At 42.7% G+C, this 24,823-nt stretch overlaps 1 protein-coding gene across 2 annotated transcripts in view; it reads left to right on the forward strand.

Annotated features, from left to right (window-relative positions):
- Positions 1–2,524: 2,524 nt before the first annotated feature.
- BTBD19 (BTB domain containing 19) overlaps positions 2,525–24,823 on the forward strand; it is a 1,265,487-nt gene continuing 1,243,188 nt past the window's right edge. Inside the window, exons 1-2 of one of the 2 annotated variants that reach the window (XM_069642353.1) lie at positions 2,818–2,924; positions 22,790–22,864. Coding sequence is in view for 1 of the 2 variants with exons in the window: in XM_069642352.1 (XP_069498453.1) it covers positions 2,818–2,924 (107 nt within the window). In the remaining variant the exon portion in view is untranslated. Of the gene's footprint in view, positions 2,925–22,789; positions 22,865–24,823 lie in introns of both variants that reach the window. The other variant, XM_069642352.1, reaches the window with a different exon arrangement.

Here is a 24,823-nt window from a genome sequence, read left to right on the forward strand (position 1 = left end):
CCTTGTTGCTCCTTTTCCCAACCTTGCCTTTTAAGTGAAAGCCTGAAAACGAAATTTCCCATAGATTCCCTTGCCTCCCAAACCAGAATACCAAGACACTGCCTGTCCTTTGATTGTGGGTTGCAAAGCTATTTTTCCAATGTATTGTGAATGTTTGCTATTGGGTAAATTCAAATTAAATGTGTTGTAAGTTGTGACTGCATGTTTCATAATTTTATCTGTGTTTTAATAACAGAAAGTAAATTAGAGTTGTGATATTAAGACGGGTAGAAGGCCTCACCAAATATGAATCGGTAGAGTGCTTTATTGTGCGCCTCCTTGCTTGGGGGGGGGACTCCCTGAGGTGAGTGTGACCACCCAATAAACTACGACAGTCTGATCCTCTTGCTTCTATTTGTATTCCTCAAATCTATATTCAACTTCTCCCTTACCTTATCTCTCTTATTAATTCTTCGTTCTCTAATTCCTGTTTTCCTTCTCTCTTCAAGCATGCGCTCATTCTCCCAATCCTGAAGAAACCATCTCTCGACCCATCTACTCCTGCCAACACTTGGGCAATTTCTTTCCTTCCATTATTATATAAACTTTGTGCGCATGCTGCTTATGCCAAGTGTCTGCCAATCTCAATCTTCATTCTTTTGTACCTCCTCTCCAATCTGGATTTCAACCTTCTCGCTCTACTGAGACTGCTCTCTTGCATATCTCTAATGCTCTTCTCACAGCTCGTCACTCTCAATCTTCCTCTATTCTCGTTCTCTTAGATCTTTCCATGGCATTTGATACTGTTGATTACTCCCTTATTTCTTTTCTTTCTACTCTTGGGCTATCTGGCGCAGTTCTTAAATGGTTTCATTCTTATCTTTCCCAGTGGTCTTACTCAGTAACATGGGGTGGACACACTTCCCACTCTCATCCGCTTCTTTTTGGTGTTCCTCAAGGGTTTGTTGTTGGTCTTTTTCTTTTCTCACTCTATACTGCTCGGCTTTCTGTTCTTATCTCATCTCTCAATCTTTCTTTTCAATCAATCTTTCTTCATGCTGACGACACACAACTCTTTTTCTCCTTTTCTTCTTTTGATGATACTTTGCACTCTACTGTCTCAAATTTTCTATCCGCAGTTCAAAAGTGGATGTCGTCTCACTTAATTCATCTTAATCCTTCTAAGACTGAGCTTCTATTCTCTCCTGCGACTACAGGCATTGTCGTAGGCATAGCACAGTTATTACACAAATGGGCAATGGCCCAATGTATATGTGAACTGAACTTACTGTAAGGAATAACACGCTACTAATGCAAGAACTTAATAACAATGGGATACTAATGCATGTTACTAAAGCATAAAAAGGCTTACCAAGTACTAAAAACTGTGATTACCCAAGGTTATTACATCCGAATAGTGTGTATTAACTATATCAGGATATTGAGTTAACTAATGGACAGGGATTCTGTTTCTATTTGTGTAAAAACCCTGCTACGCCTTGAGAAAGCCAGCACAGGGGTGAAACATTAGCACGTGCCACCATTTGGTTAAAGTTGGCTTTCAAAACTTTATACAACCTAGGATTGTACCTGGGACCCTGTGGGTTTTTTGATTTAATCAAGAATAAACATTATGTTTGGTCATATACACCAATTTTTTATAACCTTAAAATTCATATATGTATCTGTTCTTTCTGATAACTGAATGATTGGTTTCTCCCCTCTTCTGATTTTTTTATCTGGAAATGTATTGTCATGTTGATTGTAACGCTGCTATTTTTATTTGTACTAGCGCTTTTGGCGAAAGCGCTATACAAATGTAATAACATTCAAATACAAATACAGCAGCGAGTCTCTGTGCACCATGCCTCAGACCACCATACTTATGCCTATGCACAAGTGGGGACTGTCGAACAAGTCTTATTGATAAGAGTAGCCTGGCTGCCAGCCAGCACAGCCGCTATGTTTTTATTTCTTGTTTGTAGTTTCATTGTGTTTTCTCTTCGTCTTATTCTACTCTCATGAACACCTCTATCATCTTTGTTTCTCCCCTGTCGATGTAGACATAACATCCTGTCTGACAACATGCACAACTTGTGCTCTAAAATGATACTTTCTAATAATGTCATCTACTGTGCCCCTCCTTAAAAAAATACATTCATTGGGGACTAAATTGTGTTTTCTTTTCTTTGGACCATAAGCTTTATTTTTTAACCTTTATAAAGTAGTTAATTATTCGGTTAGTGATATTTTTTAGATGCTTTTTATGGGAGCGTTAGCTTGAGGATAGTAGTGGCCTAGCCCGTCCTGATTTGTTGCTCCGCCTTCCGGTGCTTTTAATGCTGCGTTTATAGTGATAAAAGCAAAACTACAAGGACCACAATGCAAAGAATAAACTCAGGCCGGCTTAGTCTATTCCCACCTTCAGTTAGGAACAACTAAGGGGTTTTTGAGACAGTTTCCAGGCATCTCGAGCTAAAATTCTACAGAGGGAGTGTCGTCGTTTGAGTTATAAAGCAACTGATTAACCCGTTTGGGAAAATCCATTTTAGTCTTTGGTGCTATTAACCGTGAGTGGCAGGGGCAAGAGTCGCCATTAATTCTGCACTGCTTTCCTGCATGGCAGTGCAAGTGCTGCCTGCTCAGAGGGCTCGAAATACTGCATCTGGTTTCCCCGGCGACCAGTGCGGCCTGCCCCCTCCTCCTCCTCTCCTAATCTAACTGTGGCTGAAGAAAAACTTCAGAAAGTTAATTCCGCTAAATAAACTTTAACCGAAAGCACTTGTACGACCAAGAGCGGCTTCCGGACGGATTCCCTGGGGTTAAGAAGGCCCAGGCATGGCGCAGGTCCCCGCCTCCGGGTCTGGATCTTCAGCTCCCCTCCGGGGTGCCGCTGCCTCCTTCACAGACGCCCTCGGCAGCCTGCTAAATAATCCCCTCTTCAGGTGAGCCGCTGCCGGCAGCCGTCTAGGAAACGCCGGGGATGCAGTGGGAGGGGTAGGCCGCGAGTCGATGAACAGAGGGAGGCCCTTATCGTGATGAGAGGGCATAAGTGCTCACTCACTTTCTGCACAAAACAATCACGAACACTGATGGATCCGGGGCAACGCTGCATAGGTCATAGAACAGCCACAAAGCTGGAAACGAACGCTAGTTACAAATAGTAACTCAAATGTTTTAGAAGCTGGGCTTACATAGTCAAGACGTGGTAGGTGACGTGGGCTGTGACGCTTGGGTGCGTGGCTAAAGACACAGATTTTAAAGGCTTACATTTTATGACATTCCCAAAACAAATGTACTCAATCTAAGAGACTGAGAAGGGACATACCAGCAGTTTATAAATCTCCGTATTTAAAGTGTGTTTACCTCTTGTTGTTAGAGCAGCATGTATCCTTTAGTAGTCGTGGTGCTGTAGAAAGCTGTCAAGTGTGGGAGTTTCCCTAACAATATACGCCAGCACTGCCCCCTTTTAAATTTGGTGCACCCAAAGAAAATTTTAAATCCTGTCCAAATTATACATGCAGGCATTGCCAATGTAAAACATCTTCATTTTGTTTGCGCAGAAAGAGACCACCCTGCCAGTGCAGCCCCCCTTTTCAGTTGTGTGTGCTCAAAGAAAACTTGGAGTCCCGTCCAAACAATATATGCCAGCACTGCCACTTTAGAACATTGTCATGCTACTTGTACCCAAAGAGACTTGAGTCTTGACTCAAAAATATATGCTATAATGCTTGCCTGACCAGTGTATGCCACTGTTAAACGTTTTCATATTGCTGAGTATTAGCCACAGATAAGAGTGATAAAGAGACGGATAGTGAGTGAGTGGTGGAGTGATTGCACATGCTACATTTTCTACAGCCGGAGAACTGTCAATGCTTCTTTAACATGAAGATCTTGCTTAAAATTTTTAAAATCTAATCCCTTTCTCTCCCGCCTGCATTATTTTAGACATTTCTTTCACATTTTGGAGGATCTGTATGAAAATATATATACATTAAAAGAGGTGCATCGCTGTGAAATGGCCTCATATCATGCATGCGTTTTCAATATTCCTAGCTTTACACATTGCATACTGGTATTAAAGGATTATTGCTTAAACATAGGAGACTCCGAGACATTTCTGAGTTTTGGGATAGTTAACAAAGCATGATTATCAGTGATTTCTCTGTAGTTATCCACAAATGGCAGGGCATGTGTTTGATATGTACCATCCTTTTCTGGAAACATCATAATGAAAAAGAAAAGACATCGATTGGTAACTTCAGTATTAGGTTTGCATTTGTAACAAATTGACCCTTTTTGCTCACCAAATTTGTTGAACTAAACTGCAGTGGGATAACAAAAGAAACGAGAATAAAAGAAAATTAAATTGGAAATGGAGAACGAATGTCTTCCAAGGGTAAACTGCTACTATTACTTTGAATTCAGGGATGGAGCCCATTATCATTTGCATATTGAGTGGTCTACTACCGCTGCCCATGCTTAGTATTCGAGACTGTCCCCTCCAAGTTCATTCATCCTTCTCTGCTATTCTGCAGTGGTGGAGGTTGCTTAGGTAGCTTTTGGTGCCAGGTAAAACAAGGTTAATAAGAGGGCACCACCCTTATGAATGATACCAGGTCAGTGGCCGCTGTAGATTTTTTCATTGATGGTGCGTTGATAATATGCATGAACGTCCGAGCATAGGGAGGGTGCCTGAGACAGTGTTGGACGGTTTGAGGTTGGTTTCTCACCCTGAGGAATTTGTTTAAATAACGGGTGAAAATGGTGCACATTACAGTGCAATGTCTGATAGAAAAGTTTGTAAAAAGCTGTACAATTTACAATTGGTTCTGTGAAAAAATCCCATTGATGGATGCCAGGTCACTGGGCATTGTGCAATTATGGCAGCATTGGCACTCCAAAACACTTTCCCACACTTCATGTGACCAGATATATGCCAATAACCACCGTGGGAGACTTTCATGTTAGTACCCAACATATATCTCAACAGATGTTCATGGTTCCAATGTCTATGAACAGTGCCAGCATTGACTTTAAAACATGTTTTCATGTTACCTATCTAGAAACAAATGCCAGTAATTCCACTTTAGAATACTTTCATGATAGTGTCCTTTTCATAATATTTGCTAGCACTGCGAATGTAAAGCACATGTTCATGGCCACTGAGTCTGACATATTTTAACATTGGCTTGTTAAACACTTTACAGTACCCGTGCCCAAACACATGCCCATATTATCACTGTAAAACACTTTCATGATGATGACTAGAATATATGTCAAATTGCATCTGTAAATCCCATTCGAGGTCCAGGCTCTCACAATTCATGGTGCTTGTGCCACATACCCTAACATTCAGTCACACGCACTCTTTCAAACTCATGGCAAAGTACTGTTTTATTAACAATTATTTAAAACCGGGAGTTACAACGAACATCAACAGACGTACACTCGATTTTTCTCAACAATGTTTTCATAAAACATGGTTATATATCAAAAATACATCAGAGGTGATGTCATACTACATGGCAAATAATGAAAAACCTACTAAGGGTTGGGATAGGCTTAAGGGAAACATCTAAGTACGCATTCTATAGGAATTGGGATTGTGATTGGCTGCCCACTGTCTTTACAACATATGCCTATGTCTAAAACATGTCATCTTCAGAAACATTAGATAAACGCTTTCTCATTAGTCTTGAAACTATAAGGTCCAGCAGTATATGGACCACTACAATTGTTTGGCATGATTGTGCCAGTCTGGAACATTCGGTTTACTTAGCAGCATGTAAGCCCAGACCCAGGTGCAAGGAGATGGGGCCTGACACTACTTCCCCACCCAAATAGCCCAGCATCTCTCATCACCCAAGCTTCTGCCATGAAGATTATCTTTGAACTTGGCCTTGCAAAAGTATGCTTGTCTTCAGAATACATGGGAGTGTGGGCACTCATTATCGTGTTCTGGGACTCCAAGTTCAAACTCTATTTTCATCCTAGGCCCACGTGACGGGAGACTACGATTTGGTCCATTTTGCAGATTTCTAAATGGTTTAAATGAATATGACTTGGCACTCTTGCTATTCTTTCTTTGCACCTTAACAAGGGATGATTCATTCTTTGCACGTTTGCTCCTTTCTGGAATAGATAGCTGACCTTGGCTTCAGTCTTGACTAGAAGACAGACAGCCGCGCCATGCATCTCCATGATTCAGCTTTTTCTTGCTGCAACAGTTTTCCCTTTCCTCTTCATGGGTCCTGGCTTACTAAATTCATGATACCGACGTCCAGCTCCTATACAATGGTCGATTCGCCTGTATTCTATTTACTATGTATAGCCAGATTCTATGATGACTTAGTCTACCTTACGTTTCAGGGTCTGCACAATTATGGAACTGTTAATTTCTCTGCAGCACTTTGTGCATGTGTAATCTTCTTGTAGTGAAAAGGTTCTCTTGATTCTTTACTTCATCATTAGTTTCTGTTAGATCCACACATCTTCTTCAGCCAGTATCTCGGGACGTCGTACATGTCTCTTGTGACATAATTTGCTTCTTTCTTTGCTCTTTTTCATATTCCTTCAGGGAGTTCCTCCCTTACGTTGTCATCACTTCTGGGGTACATTCGATCGGGTTGTTTCAATGGGAATCTTCTCTCAAGCACACGTTGGGATATTGGCACAACTGCTGGTGTCAAACACAGCACAATCTCAGGTCTCCAACATATGGAGGCGTAGGTGGGCTGGGCTACCTGCAGAGGCATGCGGCTGCTCCTCTACATTTCCCCCCACTCCCTCATCGAGTCCTCAACCACCCCCTCAATTGTTTCCACATCCTTGTATTTTCTATTGAAGATGTGTTTCTTTGGTGTCCATATCTTCATCACCCCCCTCAGGGTGCCTGCTGATTTGATATGTTCATCTACACTCCAGGTCATGTAGTCACATTGTCCATTCAGGGTACAATAGACCCATTGTCCCACGTACCTCTTATGATTCTTTGGATATAGGAACCTCGTTCCCTCAGGCGCTACGATACTGGCCTCTATGTATTTCTTGACAGCTTCATCAGTCAGCTCCTTGGCGTTTGGTTCAGATTTGACATTGATCATGATCTCATCCCTAACACCTTCTTTGCCATTTTCTTGCACTGGGCAATCACCATCCCGATTACACAGAATCCAAACATTACTAACATTAGTATTACTCCAAGAAACTTGAATATGTTTACCAGCCACTGTGGAATCCATGAAAACAAGGAGGCAAACCAGCTGTCATGTTCAATGTCATCTGTCTCGCCTTTTCTTTTGGCACATAAGTCTGTCAAAAACATTATGGCCTCTGTCAAGGTTCAATTGTGGTAATTATGAGAAGGTATGAATGTGCAAGATGATGGTCCAATTTTCTTCGCAAACTCCTCCTTCCATTGCTGTGCTCATATCAAGGACATATCGGTTCTGGAGGGTCATCAGTCGTATTGCCCTCAGCTCTTCTTTACTGACATTGGATCCCTTTATGATGGTATTGATTGTCTGCAAAAGCTCCCACCTAGTGATCTGTAATCATTTAGCATTTACTACTGTCTGAATTCCAGGCATGAATATAGTTGTCATTATCATAGCAGTCCTGCTGAACAGCCTGTGCTCCTTAGGAATAGTGGCATATGCTGCTATTGATTTGGCTGAAAATTATTTTCTCTTTTTGTCCAACGAGAAGTTCAAGCGATCTTCTTCTTTTTCTCAAATGGGCATCCACCTTTGGAAATTCACCAATGTTCATGTTGCTCTCAGGAATCACTAATGCTGGAACACGAATGAGTACCAGGGAACATACTCCGCCCCAGTCTTTGGGCAACTTCATATAGGCTGTAGATCCACAAGCCCAATATCGATCCATAAAGACAGTTGTCCCTCCTCCCATTCTGGGGACATCATTTGTGGTCTTGCATTCTTTGTTATATCCCACATGGTTCGTTTCATGCCCCCAGAAGCATAGTGTAGCGTTAAACAATCGGATTACAACTACTGGACCTGATTCATCTTCTACCCATGTCAATAGTTTGTAGTGCTTGGGCCATGACCTTAAAAATCCATCATTCACTTCTTGCACGTAGTCCACCTTCAGAAGATGAGCTGCACAAGATACCATTCCTTCTTACCATCCTTTCTTGGTATGCACTCGTCCATAGATCAACAATTGAATTTGTCCCCAACATCCAGGCGATCCGGCTATTTCTGTCACATCAGAACAATTTATTCTCTTCATTTCTTCAATGATCACCTCATCCTGTCCTGCAGCAGGATACACAAGCTGCGTGCTCTTTCACCCAGGCTCCTTCTCTATTTGTGTGGTCTTGATATAGTCATCCTGGTATGGAAACAACAATTTTTATCTCCATTGCAAGGTTGCCAACTTCCTTGAAACTGTCCTTGAGTAGTACAGGCTGCAAGAAGGCTGAGGCACTTCGCATTGTTTTCTGAAACCTCTTTTGAAATGAAAGTCATTACTGTATTCATGGCATAGGAGATGAAAGAGCAGAGTTAGCAACTCTCATCGGATGCGCTTTCTCCCACCTTTTCCATGTGTTGTTACCACATGTTATTCCACAGGTGAGCTGCATTATCTAGATATGTATTTATCCCTTCATTATCCTCATATGAATCTCGTCTATGTCTCCCAATATAATTATAGAGTTCAAGGATTTTGTCATTATTCGGTTTCATAGTGGGAGAACCATAAGAGCTCTTTCCTCGGTAGACACATTAAGATTATAGAGACTGTTAAAGATGAGGAACAAAAAGACAACGTGAACAATCATGCAAATATATATCATGCATAAACATCTGGGTAACCATTTCTCATGCCTTCCTACTGCTGGCTGAACTCGTTCACCCTCTATTATCATGCATCTGCTTCATTAATCATTTTTAATACATTCATCACATTTCTTTTATGTCTGCAACTGTATAATTTGTTTAATTATAGCAATAAGGAGTCTTCTTATCACTGGACCATTTTTAGGATCCAGTAAGAAAGTGTGAATATTAACGTCCCTTCTAACAAGAGCAGGGTAAGACTGAAGTATGAACACAAACACAACAACCATAAGCCGATGAATGTCACTGTCGGCACCTTAAAACAAATATTCTCCATGAAATGAAATGAAGTGACGTTTAGGCATAACTCTGATGCATTATTCTCTGCTTCACTATATCTCTAAAAGTTCATTTCAAACTTCCTGGAATTCTCTGAGGGAGGGAGGGGGGAGGGGGTTGTGTGTGTGTGTGTGTGTGTGCGCACATGTGTGCGCACATACACGTGTACACACACATAGTTGTCCGCACACTTTCTCTTTTGTCCATGGCATTTCATTAAAAGAATATTTTGGACGTTTGAAGGACTGCTGGTCTTTTGTAACTCTGGGTCCAGTGTGGAATCACCACGTGGGTTCGTTTTCTGGAGTGCACTCCGAAAGCCTTATACTGTGGTACAAGGCAACTTCATATATATTAAATTCCAGTCCAAATAAGGTTCATGTTAATCACTCATTGCTTTATCGTCCTTCTTAGTCATCGATTGGGTATGCACACGCAGGCATTCTTCTTCTTGTCTTGCTTCTGGATCAGCAACGGTAGGAGGGAAGGTGTCACCTTTGTAAACATTCACATTGTTTAAGTGGAGCCAAGCTCTTCTTCCTTGTACTTCAACTGCAAATGGACACTTCCTCAACACAGAATGGGCCATGGAAACGTGGCTCATGCCACTTCCTGGTAAAATTCTTGATCAGGACTAGGTCCCCACATATAACTTAGCTGGTGGTAATAGTTTACTTGGATTGGTTGCTGAATTATCTTCTTCTGTGTTCTTAGACTGGCCCCTCCACCCCCCGACGCTTGATTGATCTAAAATGAAAGAAATACTGGTAGCCATACATGCCAAATAATCTTGCATGTGATCACCTAAAGTTTTAGCTACACTCTGGGCATCACTCCTAATCCTAGATGGAACTGCAAGGGGCATTCTCATTTGACTCCCTGTAACTAGCTCATGTGGGGTGCTGTGTTGGTCCGATCCTGGTGGATTCCAAAGGGAATATAAGGCCAGGGGTAGGCAGTAGAGCCATCCATTCTTCAAAGCCATTTTAATCTTGACAATCCTTACTTGCAGAGGCCATTGAGTCCCTGACACATCCTGTTCGCTTGCAGAAGAAAACTTGTGCTTTATGCTTAACGGAAGCCCTATCAGTTCAAATAGTTCATTGACAAAAAATGTGACCCATTATCGGATCTTAGTACTTCGCACACACTCCACCTCGGGAATACTTTGTACACTAAAAACGTTGCTGCAAAAGTGGCATCAGGATGTGGACACGGACCTGCCTCGATCCACGTAGAAAAGGGATACACCACCTCTAATAGATACCTATATCCATTACGTGTGTCCCAATACATGTGTCTGCAGCGTCTCGACTATATGTAAATGCTGAAATGGACCATTCGGTCGAGGTATTACTCCTCCAATCGTTCTCAGTGTATGCCCAGCAGTAAACTTTTGACACACAATGCAATTCCCCATCAGTGCAACGTGTTCCAACAAATTAGGAATGAACCAGTCTTCTGTAATACTAGCAGCAAGACTCTTTCTAGTCACATGTGCAGGGTAATGCAGCTGTTCAAGCGCAACCTTTAATAAAGTTACTGGCTTCACTGGCTTTGAAGTGCTGTTCTGTCACTATAATGCTTCCACGGGGGATACAGAGCATCCCCTTCATTTCCACAGTTCTTACTCTTCCTGCGGTGCACTTCCCTGAATCTCTATTTATTGGGTTCTTGACAATTTATTAAACCCCTCTTACACTAACATAGATGTGAATGAGTTCTCTTTAATACTCTCGGTATCAAAACTCTAAATTCTGGGAGAATATGCAACCCTTTTGCCTTCTATGTCAGCGGCTTCGTTCCCGCAAGAGATTCATTCTGTTTGCTTAGTATGCGCTGCGCATTTAACGACCGCTATGGCTCCTGGGAGTTGTAGTGCTTTATTGAGCCTCTCCAATGAGGACGCATGTTGCACTGGAGTGCCGTCTGCTCAGAGTTAGCATGTCCTCTTCCAAAGTGCCAACCCGGCCTGTACGGTTGACATCACATAGGTAGAGTCCCTGTACACCATCACTTCCTGCCCTTCATGTTTCTCAATTGCAAAAATAAGCACCACTAATTCTGCTGCTTATACTGAAAAATGAGGCAGTAGTCTTGCACTTGCTACTACTTGGAATTCTCCATTTAATCTGTGTTTCACTACTGCTGCTGCATCTAAATGCCTTTCCCCACTAGTCTGACCAATTTCAAATAACCATCAATAAAAAATGATCTACCCTCTGGCTAAAGCATACTCCTTTCCCTGGGGTATATCATCACAAAATTCGACATAATTGGCACAGTCATGCACATGATCACCTTCTTCTACGGGTTCAGCTATGAACGTGGCAGGGTTCACTATTTTACATCTTACGATTTTAATCACTGGGTTCCAAATCCATGCTACTGGGTGATCTTAATTTAGACATTCATGACCCTAATGACTCCCAAGCAGCTGCCCTTAACAAAGCCCTATCAAACCTAGGGTTCCCTCAGGCCATCTCTGAGCCAACCCATATTAAAGGACGTACCCTTGATTGGGTGGCCCATCATAACTGTTCTGCCCTGGTGACAGACATGTCTCCTATTCAATTGTCAGACCATCACACCATTCAATTCGACCTGAACATCACGAACAGGCCGCCTAAGCAAGGAACTCTGTTCCTACCGGCGCTCACAAAGTTCTCGTTAGCTCCCTCCTTACCTCATGGTGCCTGCCCTTCAGCCCCCTTTCTCCAGGGACCCTGAAACTCACGCTACTGCATTCAAATCTGTTATTATTCAAGGGATTTATGCCATTGCTCCCCTGGTACTCCCAGGAGCTTCTGGAGCTGCGGGCCAGGAAGAGGACAGCGCTGTCCACCTGGAAAGCTAAACCTAATGATGCCTCTAAGTTGGCTTTCAAAAATATATCCAGGGAATACAATGCTACAAGGCGGCCATTATTCTAGCCAAAGCCGTCTCATATAATACGAGGATTACAAATGCTAAATCAGGGACTAAAGAAATCTTTGCTATTTTTAGGGAGTTGGAAACCCCCATAACCCTCCCACAGACTCTGCTCAAGGACGTAAAATGGTGTAATGACATCCAAGCCGCTTTGCTGGATAAACAACTTACATAGTAAAATTCTCGCACATCAACAGGCACCCAGCCACCAAATTGCTAACCTACATATCCGCAAGTCTGTTGAACCTGGATCTGAGGAACCCCCGTCATTTGGAAATAAGTGAACCTGAAGTCTTAGCCCTCCTCAAATCCATTAAATCTACCCACTGTAAAGGAGATCCCTGGCCTGTGCAGCTCATCAAAGATTACTCCCCCACCTTGACCCCTTTCATCACAGCCTTCATGAATGCTTCCTTCCAGTCTGGGCATGTCCCAACTGGCCTTAAAGAAGCCTGGGTACACCCTCTCCTCAGCAAACCCTCACTTGGAGGTCCCAGGGAACTATATATCCATCACTAAGTTAAATTCCTATTAAAAATCCTGGATACGGCAGCCTATCTGCAGATCCAGAAATTTCTTGAATCTAACCATCTTCTTGGCCTCCGGCAGTCCAGTTTCTGTCCAATTTTCGCGGACTTGGAGGGCCCAACACCCTCCGCCTGGATACACAGAAGACTCTGTCAAGGGCAAGTTCAAACTGGGATCAGCACAGGAACACTCACATTACCAAATTATGTCCGCTCTCTCCCCTAGGCTGCTAGGCCTTTTACATCACCCAATGCTAATGTCATTTCCACTGTCATTCTTTCTAACTCATAAATCCATGTTGCTGCTCCTGCAGTCAAACTAGGTAACTTACATTTTAAATTATCTTTATCTATCTGTAGCCACTGTATATATTGCGGTTGTCCTCTCCTTTCTCTAATAACGGGAATTGTTTAAATCCTGTTCTAAAATTGTATCCACCCACACCTCTTGGTCCTGGCAATGCCCTCAATCTACTTCCATAAGGTGGAGACATTTCCCCTACACTATGTGGCCATCCTTGTGGTTGTGCAGGATATGATATAGGTTCTGGTGTTTTTACTTCTGGCTCTCCTAAATCTGACCACTTTACCTCTTTTCTCTATCGAAGAGCCACACAAGCTCTCTCATTTTCTTCCTTTCTTTGTCTGATATCATTGTATCCCAACTGGTATGGCTTTTATCCATTTCCTCATCAAGATCTACTCTGCTTAGGGGCAGCGTTCTATGCTGTACCATCATTACATCATCCGATCTTCTTCTTGTTTCTCTCTGTAGCGATCCTTCGATATTCCCTCTGCTTTCATACCTATCTTTTCCCCCTCATCTGTATGTATAATTCCTTGATCCTTTTCCCTATGCCGTCTGCCTCATGCTCATCAGCCATGTCAGTATGCTAGGTATCCCGTGCAGCTATCTGCGGGGCTGTTGCTACCTTCTCTCTTCTCTCCATCATTCTCGTTCTTCAACTGGCATTACACATCTGTTAATTATGTGATCTATTTTGTCCTCCTTTTGCCCCCTACTTCTCATTTCCTTCTCCTTTTGCTTTTCCCGTCTTCTCATCTTCCTCTGTTCTCTTCTTTGCTTGCCTTCCCTGCAACCTTCTTTCTTTCAATCTCTGTGTTTCTATTTCCACGCGTGTTTTCTCCACTCTCCACAGAAAAGTCGGCGATCTTCTGGCTAATGGTTGAAGACCTCAAAAATCTGAGAGTCTGGATCTGAAACCATCCTCACAGCTACAAAAATGTGCAATAGCACCAGGAGCATTCAAAGTGCTGAATGGGATTATCAAATAAGTGATCTCGGGCCCAAATTACCAGACAAACTCAAAGAATATGGCAAAATACAACTTTATTATCAATTCAATAAAGTAGGGGAATCCGGTGAACAAACAGATTGTAGTTCACACACGCTCCACGCATTTCCATTATGCATAAAGGCATTATACCTCGATATACATCAGCTATGACATCATCCAGCGTGGCAAATAGTGAATACCTATTGGATGGAGGGATTGGCAAAGGGAACATATATACCTATATTTCATATGTGTTAGTATCAGTATTGGCTGCCCCTTATCTGGTAAGCATGCCTTGACCAACCTCTGACTACATAAAATACTGATAATAGCACTACAACAGCAGCGAATAGGCTTCTGCAACAATGTATAGCCCTCCATTACATAGGCCCTCATGATTGGTTGGCACTCTCTTCCAACCTTGGACATTCGGCTCATTTGCAGTACGTAAGCAACGAAATCCAGGTGCAAGGGGAACAATGGCACACAACTGCCTTCCCTGGCTAATTAGCCCACCATCTCTCTTTAGTTCGGCTCTAAGCCAAGGCTTCTTCTCTGTAGTTGACCTTGCTGACTGTTCTCTTCTCCGGAACTTTAAAGGAAGTGAAGGTACATTGCTATCTTTATCTGGAGCTTTATGAATAGGCCTTGTCTTCTGGTCTTACACCATCTGTGAGGAGACTATGATTCTGTCCATTCTGACCTATTTAATTCAATTATATTGGGTGCTATTACTCCTCTTGGCCTCTGGAGACTTGGTTGCTCCGTCTTGCATGGGCTTTCTGCATCTTTGACTGTTCATTACATGGCACTCAAAATGATTCACTCCTACACTTAATCTATGCAAAAAATGTCATGCGCACTTGGCTTATCCTCTTTGACTCCTTACGTGCCCTGCAGTTGCTTCTTGCTGCGGCATCCCTGATCCTGAGCAAAGTAAATATCCTTTGTTCTGTCAGCTCAGCAGCCTTGGTTTCCTTTCTTGAGGCTTCGTGATGCCGACGTCCATTTTCTCACATGGTTGCTTTACTCGTTTTATATTTCCTACATTAGCAAGCGTCTACATCGTCTTATCTACCTTTTGCGTTTCTGCCTATATACATCTACGGCATCTCTTGTTACTTATCTTCTAAATGTAGAAGGATTTCTTCATATTTGCATATAAGTTTACTTCTTTACTTTAGTCACATCTTCATTCTCTAGATATTCGTACATCTGGTTCAGCGCCTCTTCGCATCTTCTCTTCTTCATGACATCACTTCATAGCTGACAAACTTTACTTATAGTTCACCTATGTCCAGTGGTGTCTGCAGACTCATGTCTACCGCATCAGTTGGAGGGTACTTTCGGTAAGGTTGTCTCAATGCATAATGTCTCTCATACCTCCAATGAGGCAATGGGATGATACCAGATGTCAAGCACAGTGTTCTCTTGCTGTTTTTTCCAATATAACAGCGGTGAGGGGGTGGGCTCCAAAGATGACGTGTTCAGCTGCCACTCTACACAGAGGTACTCAACCTGTTGTTCCCCAGATATTTTGGCCTTCAACCCTACCATCCTTAACAGCAGACTGTGCTGGCTGGGGCTGGTGGGAGTTGTAGGACAAAACATCTAGAGTGTGGCATGTAATTCCTCCCCTGGGGCTCGGGCAGGAATCTGGCTTGCACCTCCATTGTGGAAAGAGGTAGATCACAGACTCATCCTGTTGATTGACAGTGGATAGAGTGCAGATATCTGTAGCAATAGATTGTTCTGATATTGCTGAACAAGGTCTAGTTTATTATATTGTTTAAAGCACAGACCCAGTTCGAGAGCAGCAGAATGCTGTACTGGGTGTGGGTAGCCAGCGTTTGGGCTGGTGTCTTCTAACAGTAGCATAGTACTGCGTGTTGCGGCCACCTATATTTATTTATTTTAATTTTTGTAGTGTGCCACTGCCTATAGGCCTAACTTATGACAAGCAGAAAAGCGGGTCAAGGGTCATAGAGAGATGTCGAGGAAACCGACTCAGATTCGCCAGGTACATCAGTCAGTGCATCCATTGGGATTAGTCCTTGGCCATGTATTTTTGACAAACATTGGGAGCTTTGCCATTAAAATCCTAGCAAGGGTGGGGATGGTCTGTGGAAGGAGGAGACACAGGGTGAAGTCTTTGGTGCGTAGTTGTGTAGTGAGTACGTTGTAGGTGAAATGCAGATAGCAAGTCTGGCACTTTGCCCCATCAAGCCACTACAGGCACAACCCGCATACATCCTTCACTGAGGGCTCCTGGCATGGAGGACACCAAGGAGTGGTCATAGAAGTAATTGTTCCAAATGTGGGTGGAGTTAAGGGTGTGGCCACAGGAATGCAGGAAGAATCATGGAAGGCAAGTAGAATCCTGAGAGTGGGCAGAGACCGAGTCATGGGACCAGCTGCTCCGCTCTGTTTCTGGGGAATGAAGGGCACACAGTGGCCTCAATTTTCATATGTTCAGGGGATTTGTGAAGGAGGAACTCAAATCTGAGTCAAAAGGTTGCAGGCTTCTGAGTTAACTTTCATTACGAGTGGAAAATCGGCTTCACATACAAATAATGGATATTCCTTAACTATGAATCGTACTAATATGGTCGCTGGTCAACAGCAGGTGTCTAACGGCTTCTAACGGCTTCATGATGAGGCAGACTGTCGGGCTCTAAAGGTTTGTAGCGATTTTTTAAATAGGCAGTCGTTCTTATGCCGCAATGACCAAGCCGGTCAGTTAAGACTTTTCCTGATGCGTTATGGGCAATTACTCTCATTCGGTATATCTCATCTTTATGAAGGGCAGAGCCTCTGGTTCTTCAAATAAATCAGGATCTTCTTCATTTGAACAGAGTAGAGATGCTGCCACCGTGGCATCGGCTGGGGACGTAGGTCACAAGCTTGCTCTGCCTGGATCCCAAGCTTGCTCTGCCTGGATCCCAAGCTTGCTCTGCCTGGATCCCAAGCTGCACCTCCCTGATGACTCCCAAAGAAGCCGAAACTTGTCTGGGGTTTCTTTCGCACTTGTGGAGAAGTAATGTTACCAAGCAGTTTAGACTGGACTCCCTCTTTTGTGGTGGTCCTGAGACTGACTTGCAGATTGTTTATCCCCTCCCGCAATGGTACACCAGGCTGAAAAGCAATGAAATAGAAAGAAGACTGCTCACATCATTTGCCAGTGGTTACGAATCTTTTAAAGATATTCCAAGCTTCAATGTTGAGGAGTGCGATCTTTATCTATGGCACTCTTCCCCCTATGTAGATGGAATATTTTTGGTAACTTGAAGGGGTGAACTGGCAAAAGAGGTAGTCCCTTACATGAAACGTGGACACAGAGCAACACAGGTTCGATCCCCGGGTCCGTGCTTGGAAACCTTTGGGTACTAAGCACGTTATAAATAACCTATCCTATCATATCTTTGCCATCTGTCCACATTTGGTCTTCAATAAATTGACGTTTTACTTTGCCACTTTTTTAAAATTGATGCCAGCTCTTTGCTTTTCCCGGAGCACCCTCTTACAGCCAGCACACGTCGCTATAGCAACAGCCAGTTTTAAACTATCCTCAAATAACTGTCAACACGACCGTTTCTTGTGCAAGACTAAGGTAGAAATGAAGAGAGTTGCACCGGATAGCCAGGACAACCGTGCTCTATCCAGTCGTGACATTAAACTGGTGCTTAACATTTAAAAACCAAATTCAAACACATATGTCTTCATTTGGAATGGTCACAGCAAATCGAACAGACAAAAAACAAAAAAGAGAGTCTCCAGAAAAAAGAGGGGCAAACCAGGTAATAATAGAAGAAGGACTAAGAACACTGTGTCCCTTTCTGCTGCTTTAATGGCGGTCAATAAATGGCTTTTGTTGGGAAGGGACATATGCATTATTTAGGCACTCTGACGAGGAATACAGGTCAGATAATTAAATGAGTTTTATTATATGAACACTTACTTGCAAGTTCATTTTTAAAAAATAATTTATTTTTGCAATTCTTGCTCTGCTAGTTATTTTTATAATAATATTCTGTTTATGGTAGGACGTCGTTTCTTCCCGTTATTTTATTTTTTGTATCTTTTTAAACGAAAACAGAATTGAAATATATAGCGGGGGGAGGGCGTAGATAGTGGTATATAAGTGGTAGGGTGGAACAGAGAATAAATAATAGGGTAGGGGATTTCGGGTCCCCCCAACCCCAAATATATATTTTCTAAAAACAATTAGTTTTTTTTACAGTACAAATGTTTTGGGGAAAGCACTTAGAAAAAAAAAACCTGTGGATGAAACAACAAAGAACCAAATATATATCATAGTGCTTCGTGCCATACTCTTGCAGCTTCGAGGCCCTGTAATAACAGGTGTTATTATTAACCCATTTTGAATGGCGCTTTACTCGTGAGCTACGCACCTTTTAAAAAAAAAAATATTTGAATCTCTATTGAGTCTTGTGATTTTTGCATTCACAGTTTTGCAAGCGCTCCTCGTGTATCAGGCGCCTCCGGATTGTCTTTTTATTTTTATTTTTTTTATTTTTTTTTTATGAGCGGCGCTTAGGATCTATCTCGATCTGCAGAGCGGGGTGTAAGAGTTGCCTTATGTCTGCTGCTTTTGAACCAAACTTTGATCGTTTCGGTGCCTCGCCTGAGCTCTGGTCTGGAGAAAGTGACGTGCTTGGCACACGTTCACAGACCCATTCTTCGGCTGCAGGCTAACGCCTCGGTGCACTCACATAGTTCACTGGTGTGTTGCATCTGATCCACCTGGTTCAACCAGTGTATCACAGACTGAATAGTACCCAAGGGGGAGGTTTTTGGATAAAATGTATTGCAAATTGTGCAATTTAAGGGACAATGGTCAAAACTACTAGCCACATAGTGAATTAACTCATGAAACTGGCCCTTATTGGCCAATAAAGTGGCCCACTTTAATCCCAAAACGTGGCCCACACAAGCATTTTGCGTATCTGGTTGGTAGAGTGTAATATGGCCACTTTGGAAACCGTTTCCAGGGCCACTTTTGGTTCCCAGTCCAGCAATTCTGGCGGCAAGAGATTTGTCCAGAAATGCCCAGGACTGTGGTGTCACACAGCCAACTGGTCCCTTGCGGCGTAGCTCCCGATGTAGTTTTATTTGACTATGTTAGGATTGTCAATGCTTGTTATAAGTGACAGCCAAGCCGTGTCACCGGGGTGAACCTGTGGGATAGGGAGGTTTAATCGCAGGAGATTTGGTCGAAGCCAAATCCATCACTTTTCTGGGGCCGAATTTGTCCACAAATATATGTGGCGGGTGTGTAAGGGTAATGATTAAGGTTGGGGGGGAAGGAGGCGGAGGAGGGGGCTCTATCTCGAGAGGATAGTTTAGCGGCAACGTGCTCGCCTTGGAAGCAAGGTGACGGGGAGCAACACGGGTTCGATCCCCGGGTCCGCGCTTAGAAACCTCTGGCTATTAAGCGCCTTATAAATAACCAATCATATCAAATCTACCTCCCCGCATATATTTGTGTCCAAATTGCATAACCTATTTGGATTCCACTAAATCTCCTCGATGGAATCGCATGGCCCAGATTGTGTTCTGGTCCTGGCTTTTTAGCAAGCAGCCGCTTTGCATGCTGGGAGTCTTCAACCAGTCTTATAATGGAGACTGCATGCTTGGTCATGGAAACTGCTGGTGGCTAAACCGTCAGGACTGGGCGGGTGCTGGTGATTGGGGCTTGTTGGCGTCCGTGCAGATTTTTGTTATGAAACATATCAACTTATTATTGCTACTGCGTTCCTTTGATCTATTTAATGCTTCGGCGTGTGTTGCCAACTAGAATGTTGTGCCCACATCAGAGCCGTTTAGTAAACATTGCGGGTGCAGCTTGAAACCCTGTGCTTCTTTTTGCCGACACATCACATGGCTGATAATATTATGAATTTTAACGCGTGAGAAGTGCCTCGTCTCCCCATGCCACATATTTCCAGAATCACAAGGACGCCTACCCATAAGCAGGGGAAAAACGCAAAAACAAAAATGATTGTCGTGACGTGGGCTAATCCCGCGCTTTTGAAACCAGGGCTTTCTATTGGTTGCATGCCCGATTCTTGATTCCCAGGGCTTTCAATTGGTTGCATGACCGATTCTTGATTCCCAGGGCTTTCTATTGGTTGCATGACAGATTCTTGATTCCCAGGGCTTTCTATTGGTTGCATGGTCGATTCTTGATACCCAGGGCTTTCTAGCTGGGGGAATCGTGAATCGTGAACGCCCTTAGGCTGAGCACCTCCTGCCCCCACGCCGGGACACCAAATGTCAGATTAGGTCTGGAAGGAGATGGAAAGTACCACTAGGTTTTTGACCCTCTTCTGGGACCGTCCCCTCATATACCCTCGGCTATATTCCACAACTCGTGAATTCAGTGATCACACAAGTAAATTGTCAGCGTCAACACGTTGTGTAAAAGGAGCAGGTGTGCTATACCATTCCACAAGAAACATGTTGACAAACCCAGCACCAAACTAAGAGTGGTGTAAAAGCCGCGAGAGCTAATGACCATCTATTGTGTTCAAGTAAATATTGAACACAAGGATGAGACGTTGCGTGGGACGAGGGTGCAGGCCTCCTCTTGCCCGGGTAAGTACATCTGCGAGCCAACTAGGCAGGAGCACAATAGGCCGGCCTCACATCTCTTCATTGGCAGCACATCAGATAAAGAACCGCCTCATCCCTGAACACATAGATTGAAAGGATGTCCTGGCTAGGCCATTAGGCGGAAAGCTCATCACCTCATCGACACTGCCCTCTTAACCAAGAAGGATCATTGAAATGAGTCTCTGAACTACAATGTCCTAGTTGTACAGTTTAGTTTTGGTAAAGGCATGTAACCCTGTCTATGGAAAATGATAGTGTAAGGGTGCAGAAGTAAGGCTCAGACACAATGGTGGCATATGTTTGGATATAGGCATTTATTAAATGAGATTGGGGTGGAAAAATGCCCATATAGTGCTAAAACGAAGAGGGGTTTCAAAATCTCAAAAGAAATGAGTGAAATTGTCAGAAGGTCCGAAACTAAAAAAAAAAGTCTGTCACTTTCATGTAGGCAAAACCTAATTCTGTCCCTAACACTAATAATGTAAGATAACGGTGCAATGGTGGTCTTTTCTGAAGTAATAAATGTTCACTGTGTTTTCAAACAACAGAAAAGTTCCTATTTTCGCTACTAGTAAAAAGTGACACAAAATAATGGTCCAAAAATGCAAGTTTCCAAATGCTATAGTTGTGCTCCTTTTCCCCTAGACGACTTCTTATCTTAAGTCACAATTTAGTTCAAGAGGGTTTGTTAGCTTCACAATTCCTGTGTCCTGTCACCATGGCACACCAGCTACCAAGTGTAGAACCCTCCCCCTCTTATATAACAGGGTTTTAATCTTATTATTCCCAGCCTCTTTCGGAGTGCGGGTCTCTGACCCGCAACTTCTTTGTCCAGATTAATTTACCCTCTTGTCTATCAAATAATCTCTGTTCAATCACCTCTTTGTTCCTTTTAGGGTCCCAAATCCCTTTTAAATACTTGGGTGCAAGCCCCAGACATGCGATGTTGTCTGGTGTAAACGTGGGTCACTCTTTTGTCAAGTCTACCACTCTTTCTCTCATTTGACTCAGTGTCGCAGATCATCTCTTTCATCAGAGTCGCACACCCTCTGGACTTTGGATTCAGGTCCTAGACTTGCACGGATCGTGGTATTCGTTTGGTTCACTCTCTTGTCAAGTATGCAATCATCTCTTATTAACTTCAGGCTCCACAACCTTCTCTTCAGCAAGGGGCCGAGGCCCTCTTGCTTTTGGGTGTGGGTCCCAGACTCCCACAGTTCTGTTGTATCTGCTTAGTTCACTCTCCTGCCAAGTATACAACAATTTCTGATGTACTTCAGGGCTGCAGACCCTCTCTTTGGTTAGGACCATCTGGCTTTTGGATGCAGGACCCGACTTCCACGGTTATGCTATACTTGCTTGGTTTCTCATTGGTCTCCCCCTGACTTTCAAAGGTTGGGCCCCAGACCCTCTTATTCTCAGTTTTTCAATTGTTTCCCTCTGACTTTCAAAGGGCTCCATCTGACTTTCAGTGGATAGGGTCACATGATGGCAGTCATAATTGTTCGAACCACGGCGGACGTTTCGCAATGTGCCGTCAGACACGGATCACCATGGTGACGCGTTACACGTTGCCATGGTTACTGTGCACAACTTAGTTATCAAAATGGTGGACGCAGACGGTGCTGTATCTCTGCGTGTTATTTTTCAGTTCGTAAGAATCGGTAAGCGTGAGAAACTCTTGATGGACCGCTTGCATCCAACGGTCTATATAGAGCGCAGTATGGAAATAACGTTGATCTTTATTAACATGTAAGCTTTTAGGATTTGATGTGTGATTTGATACTAAACTAGCTTGGTTGTTGGGATTTCTACCTAGCATAACACACTTGATGAGGGATTTTAGTTACAGTGCATGGACACTTTTGGAATAAGGCTATTTTGCACACAATGACGTTTTTGTAATTAAGGGTTGATGGTAAGTAAGACTGTTAATGCAATATCCTTTGCCTTCTTTTAGCACACGATGAGGGGTGCTCGTTACAGTGCGTGGATATTTGTGGTTGTAGGCTATTTCTGCACACGATAAGGCTTTGTAATTAAGGCTTGATGACATTTAAGAATGCGAATGAAATATATTTTTTGCATGCTGTGCGCACATAGGTTTACGGTTAGCAGCACAACATCGGGACTTACAGAAACAAGATGAATTGCAATGTTTAGTACGTAAATCACATAGGAGAGTGGCTATGTACTTTCACTTTAAGAATTAGTGTCCAGCCAATATACATATCACCAGAGACCTGATCCTATATTAACTTGATTTCAGACATTCTATTGGGGATTATACCCAGTTATTACTACAGGGACAACAGTCCTATGGATTTATTGCAAGCCATTAAGGGTAAGCATACCTGCTCGAATTATCATTGGGATAATATGTCAGTCAGTTGACCGTTATGGACCAATTACCCTTGAACCAAGTTAATGATTAAGTTTTCCATTTTTCTCTCCTCTGTTCTGTCTTTTCATGTTTTTGATTTTTGGAATAATGTGCATACATAATGTGTTTTTCTCCACACCCTTGAATCCTCCCTCTCACCAATCCTTGTTTTTCTGTCTTTTTATCACTTTATTTTTACTTTGATGTGTATACTTGTATTGCGGCATGATGGAATAATGCCTGCGCAATATGATTTCATAATGGGTTTTATACTGATATTATGTTTGTGTTGAAATCATACAAAATTATGATAAACTATGTAACACACTTATGATGATTTGCATCGTTTATGGGCTTTTCTTTAAGAAGTGTGAATATGCTGTATAATTAAACATACACACATCTTTGATGGCGCTGAGTCCCGGAGTCTCTTCTGTTTTACTAGGTTTGATAGTGTGTCTACAGGGTGATCCCCTGACTCTTCTATTTAATGCCCACATACAGAAGAAGTATTCTGGGAGCCAAAAGGATAACTCGCTCTGTGCATACCTAGATTAATAAGGTAATTTAAGTAATTTCCTGGTTACATCACAAAGCAGAATCCCGTCATTAGTGCTGAACTGTGCAAGACAAGAGGGAAAGCGTGATTAGCTACTACCTATTTTCCCGCCTTTAAGTTGTCCATTAAAAATGATAAAAGTACACGTTTGCACTATAATGCAATAGAAACCCCACTGAAGAGAAATTAGCAAACATATACATTGATCATAAGTTTTCCTTTTGCAAGCAATTTACATGTGAGAGAGTTAAGTAGCCTGTCTTTTTAATAGTTTCTGGAATGTTGTTTGAGATTCATGTATTTTGGGTAGAGGGGAGGTGTTTGTGTGCATTCAAAATAATTGGAACGATTTAGATGGGCAGGGATGTTCCAATTTAATTTGGTTTCTTATAAGATGATTTGATTTTGATTTTTCTTTTGTATTTGTAACGCGCACCAAACAAACTTAATCGAATATTGGCGCAGATGACTTCAATGAAGGTAGATGATCTAGATCAGAAGAGGGCCCCCAGAATACAAAGAGCCATCTACCTAAACAGAAAGGTTTTCAGTGCTCGGCGAAAATTGCAAGAGAGGAGAGCTCATTGTCCTGAGTTGTAGTGGTAGAGAATTCCATAGCCTGGGACCAAAGACAGAGAATCTTCTATCATCTCGAGGTGTGTAAACTGAGTGAGCAATGATCAGGAGATGACTGTCACTAGAGCGTAGTTGTCTCATCGGGGGATATGGCTGAATTAGCTCTCAAGTACAGAGGAGCAATGCCATTTATGCATTTAAAGATGATGCAGGTTGTCTTAAATTTAATGCGATTGGCAATTGAAAGCCAATGCAGCTCCCTACGATATAGAGGCACATGAGCAGATTTATTTAGCTTGAATATCAGTCTTAACCGCTGCATGTTGTGCTCTCTGGAGCCGCTGAAGCTGTTTGGAGGGAATACCCAACAATTTAATATTGCAATAGTCAAGGTGGGCACTAGTTAGTGCCCCTACCACAGATGCATGATCCTCTTTAGGTATATAAGGGAGTGCTTGATGTCGCATTCTCAAGATAAAATGGACTGCTTTGATCCTAGCTCCCACCTGGGCTTCACTACCAAGATCTTCTTGCCACATACAGCCCAGATTTTTGATTTTCGATACGAATTTTAAACTTTTGCCTAACAATGTCGGGATAGGCAACTTCTTGGCAGCTGTCAGTGGGTGTTTAGGTCCGAATAATATAAGTTTGGTTTTAGCAGCATTAAGCTGTAGGTAGTTCTTAGACATCCAGCTGCTCACATCTGCCAAACATTGCCCTAATTTGCTAACTCCTTCCTGGAAATTAATGATTCGTACAAATATCTTGGTGTTGTGAGCGTT

Source organism: Ambystoma mexicanum, chromosome 1q (assembly GCF_040938575.1).
Source record: "Ambystoma mexicanum isolate Mex_15411 chromosome 1q, UKY_AmexF1_1, whole genome shotgun sequence".
Lineage (NCBI taxonomy): Eukaryota > Metazoa > Chordata > Amphibia > Caudata > Ambystomatidae > Ambystoma > Ambystoma mexicanum.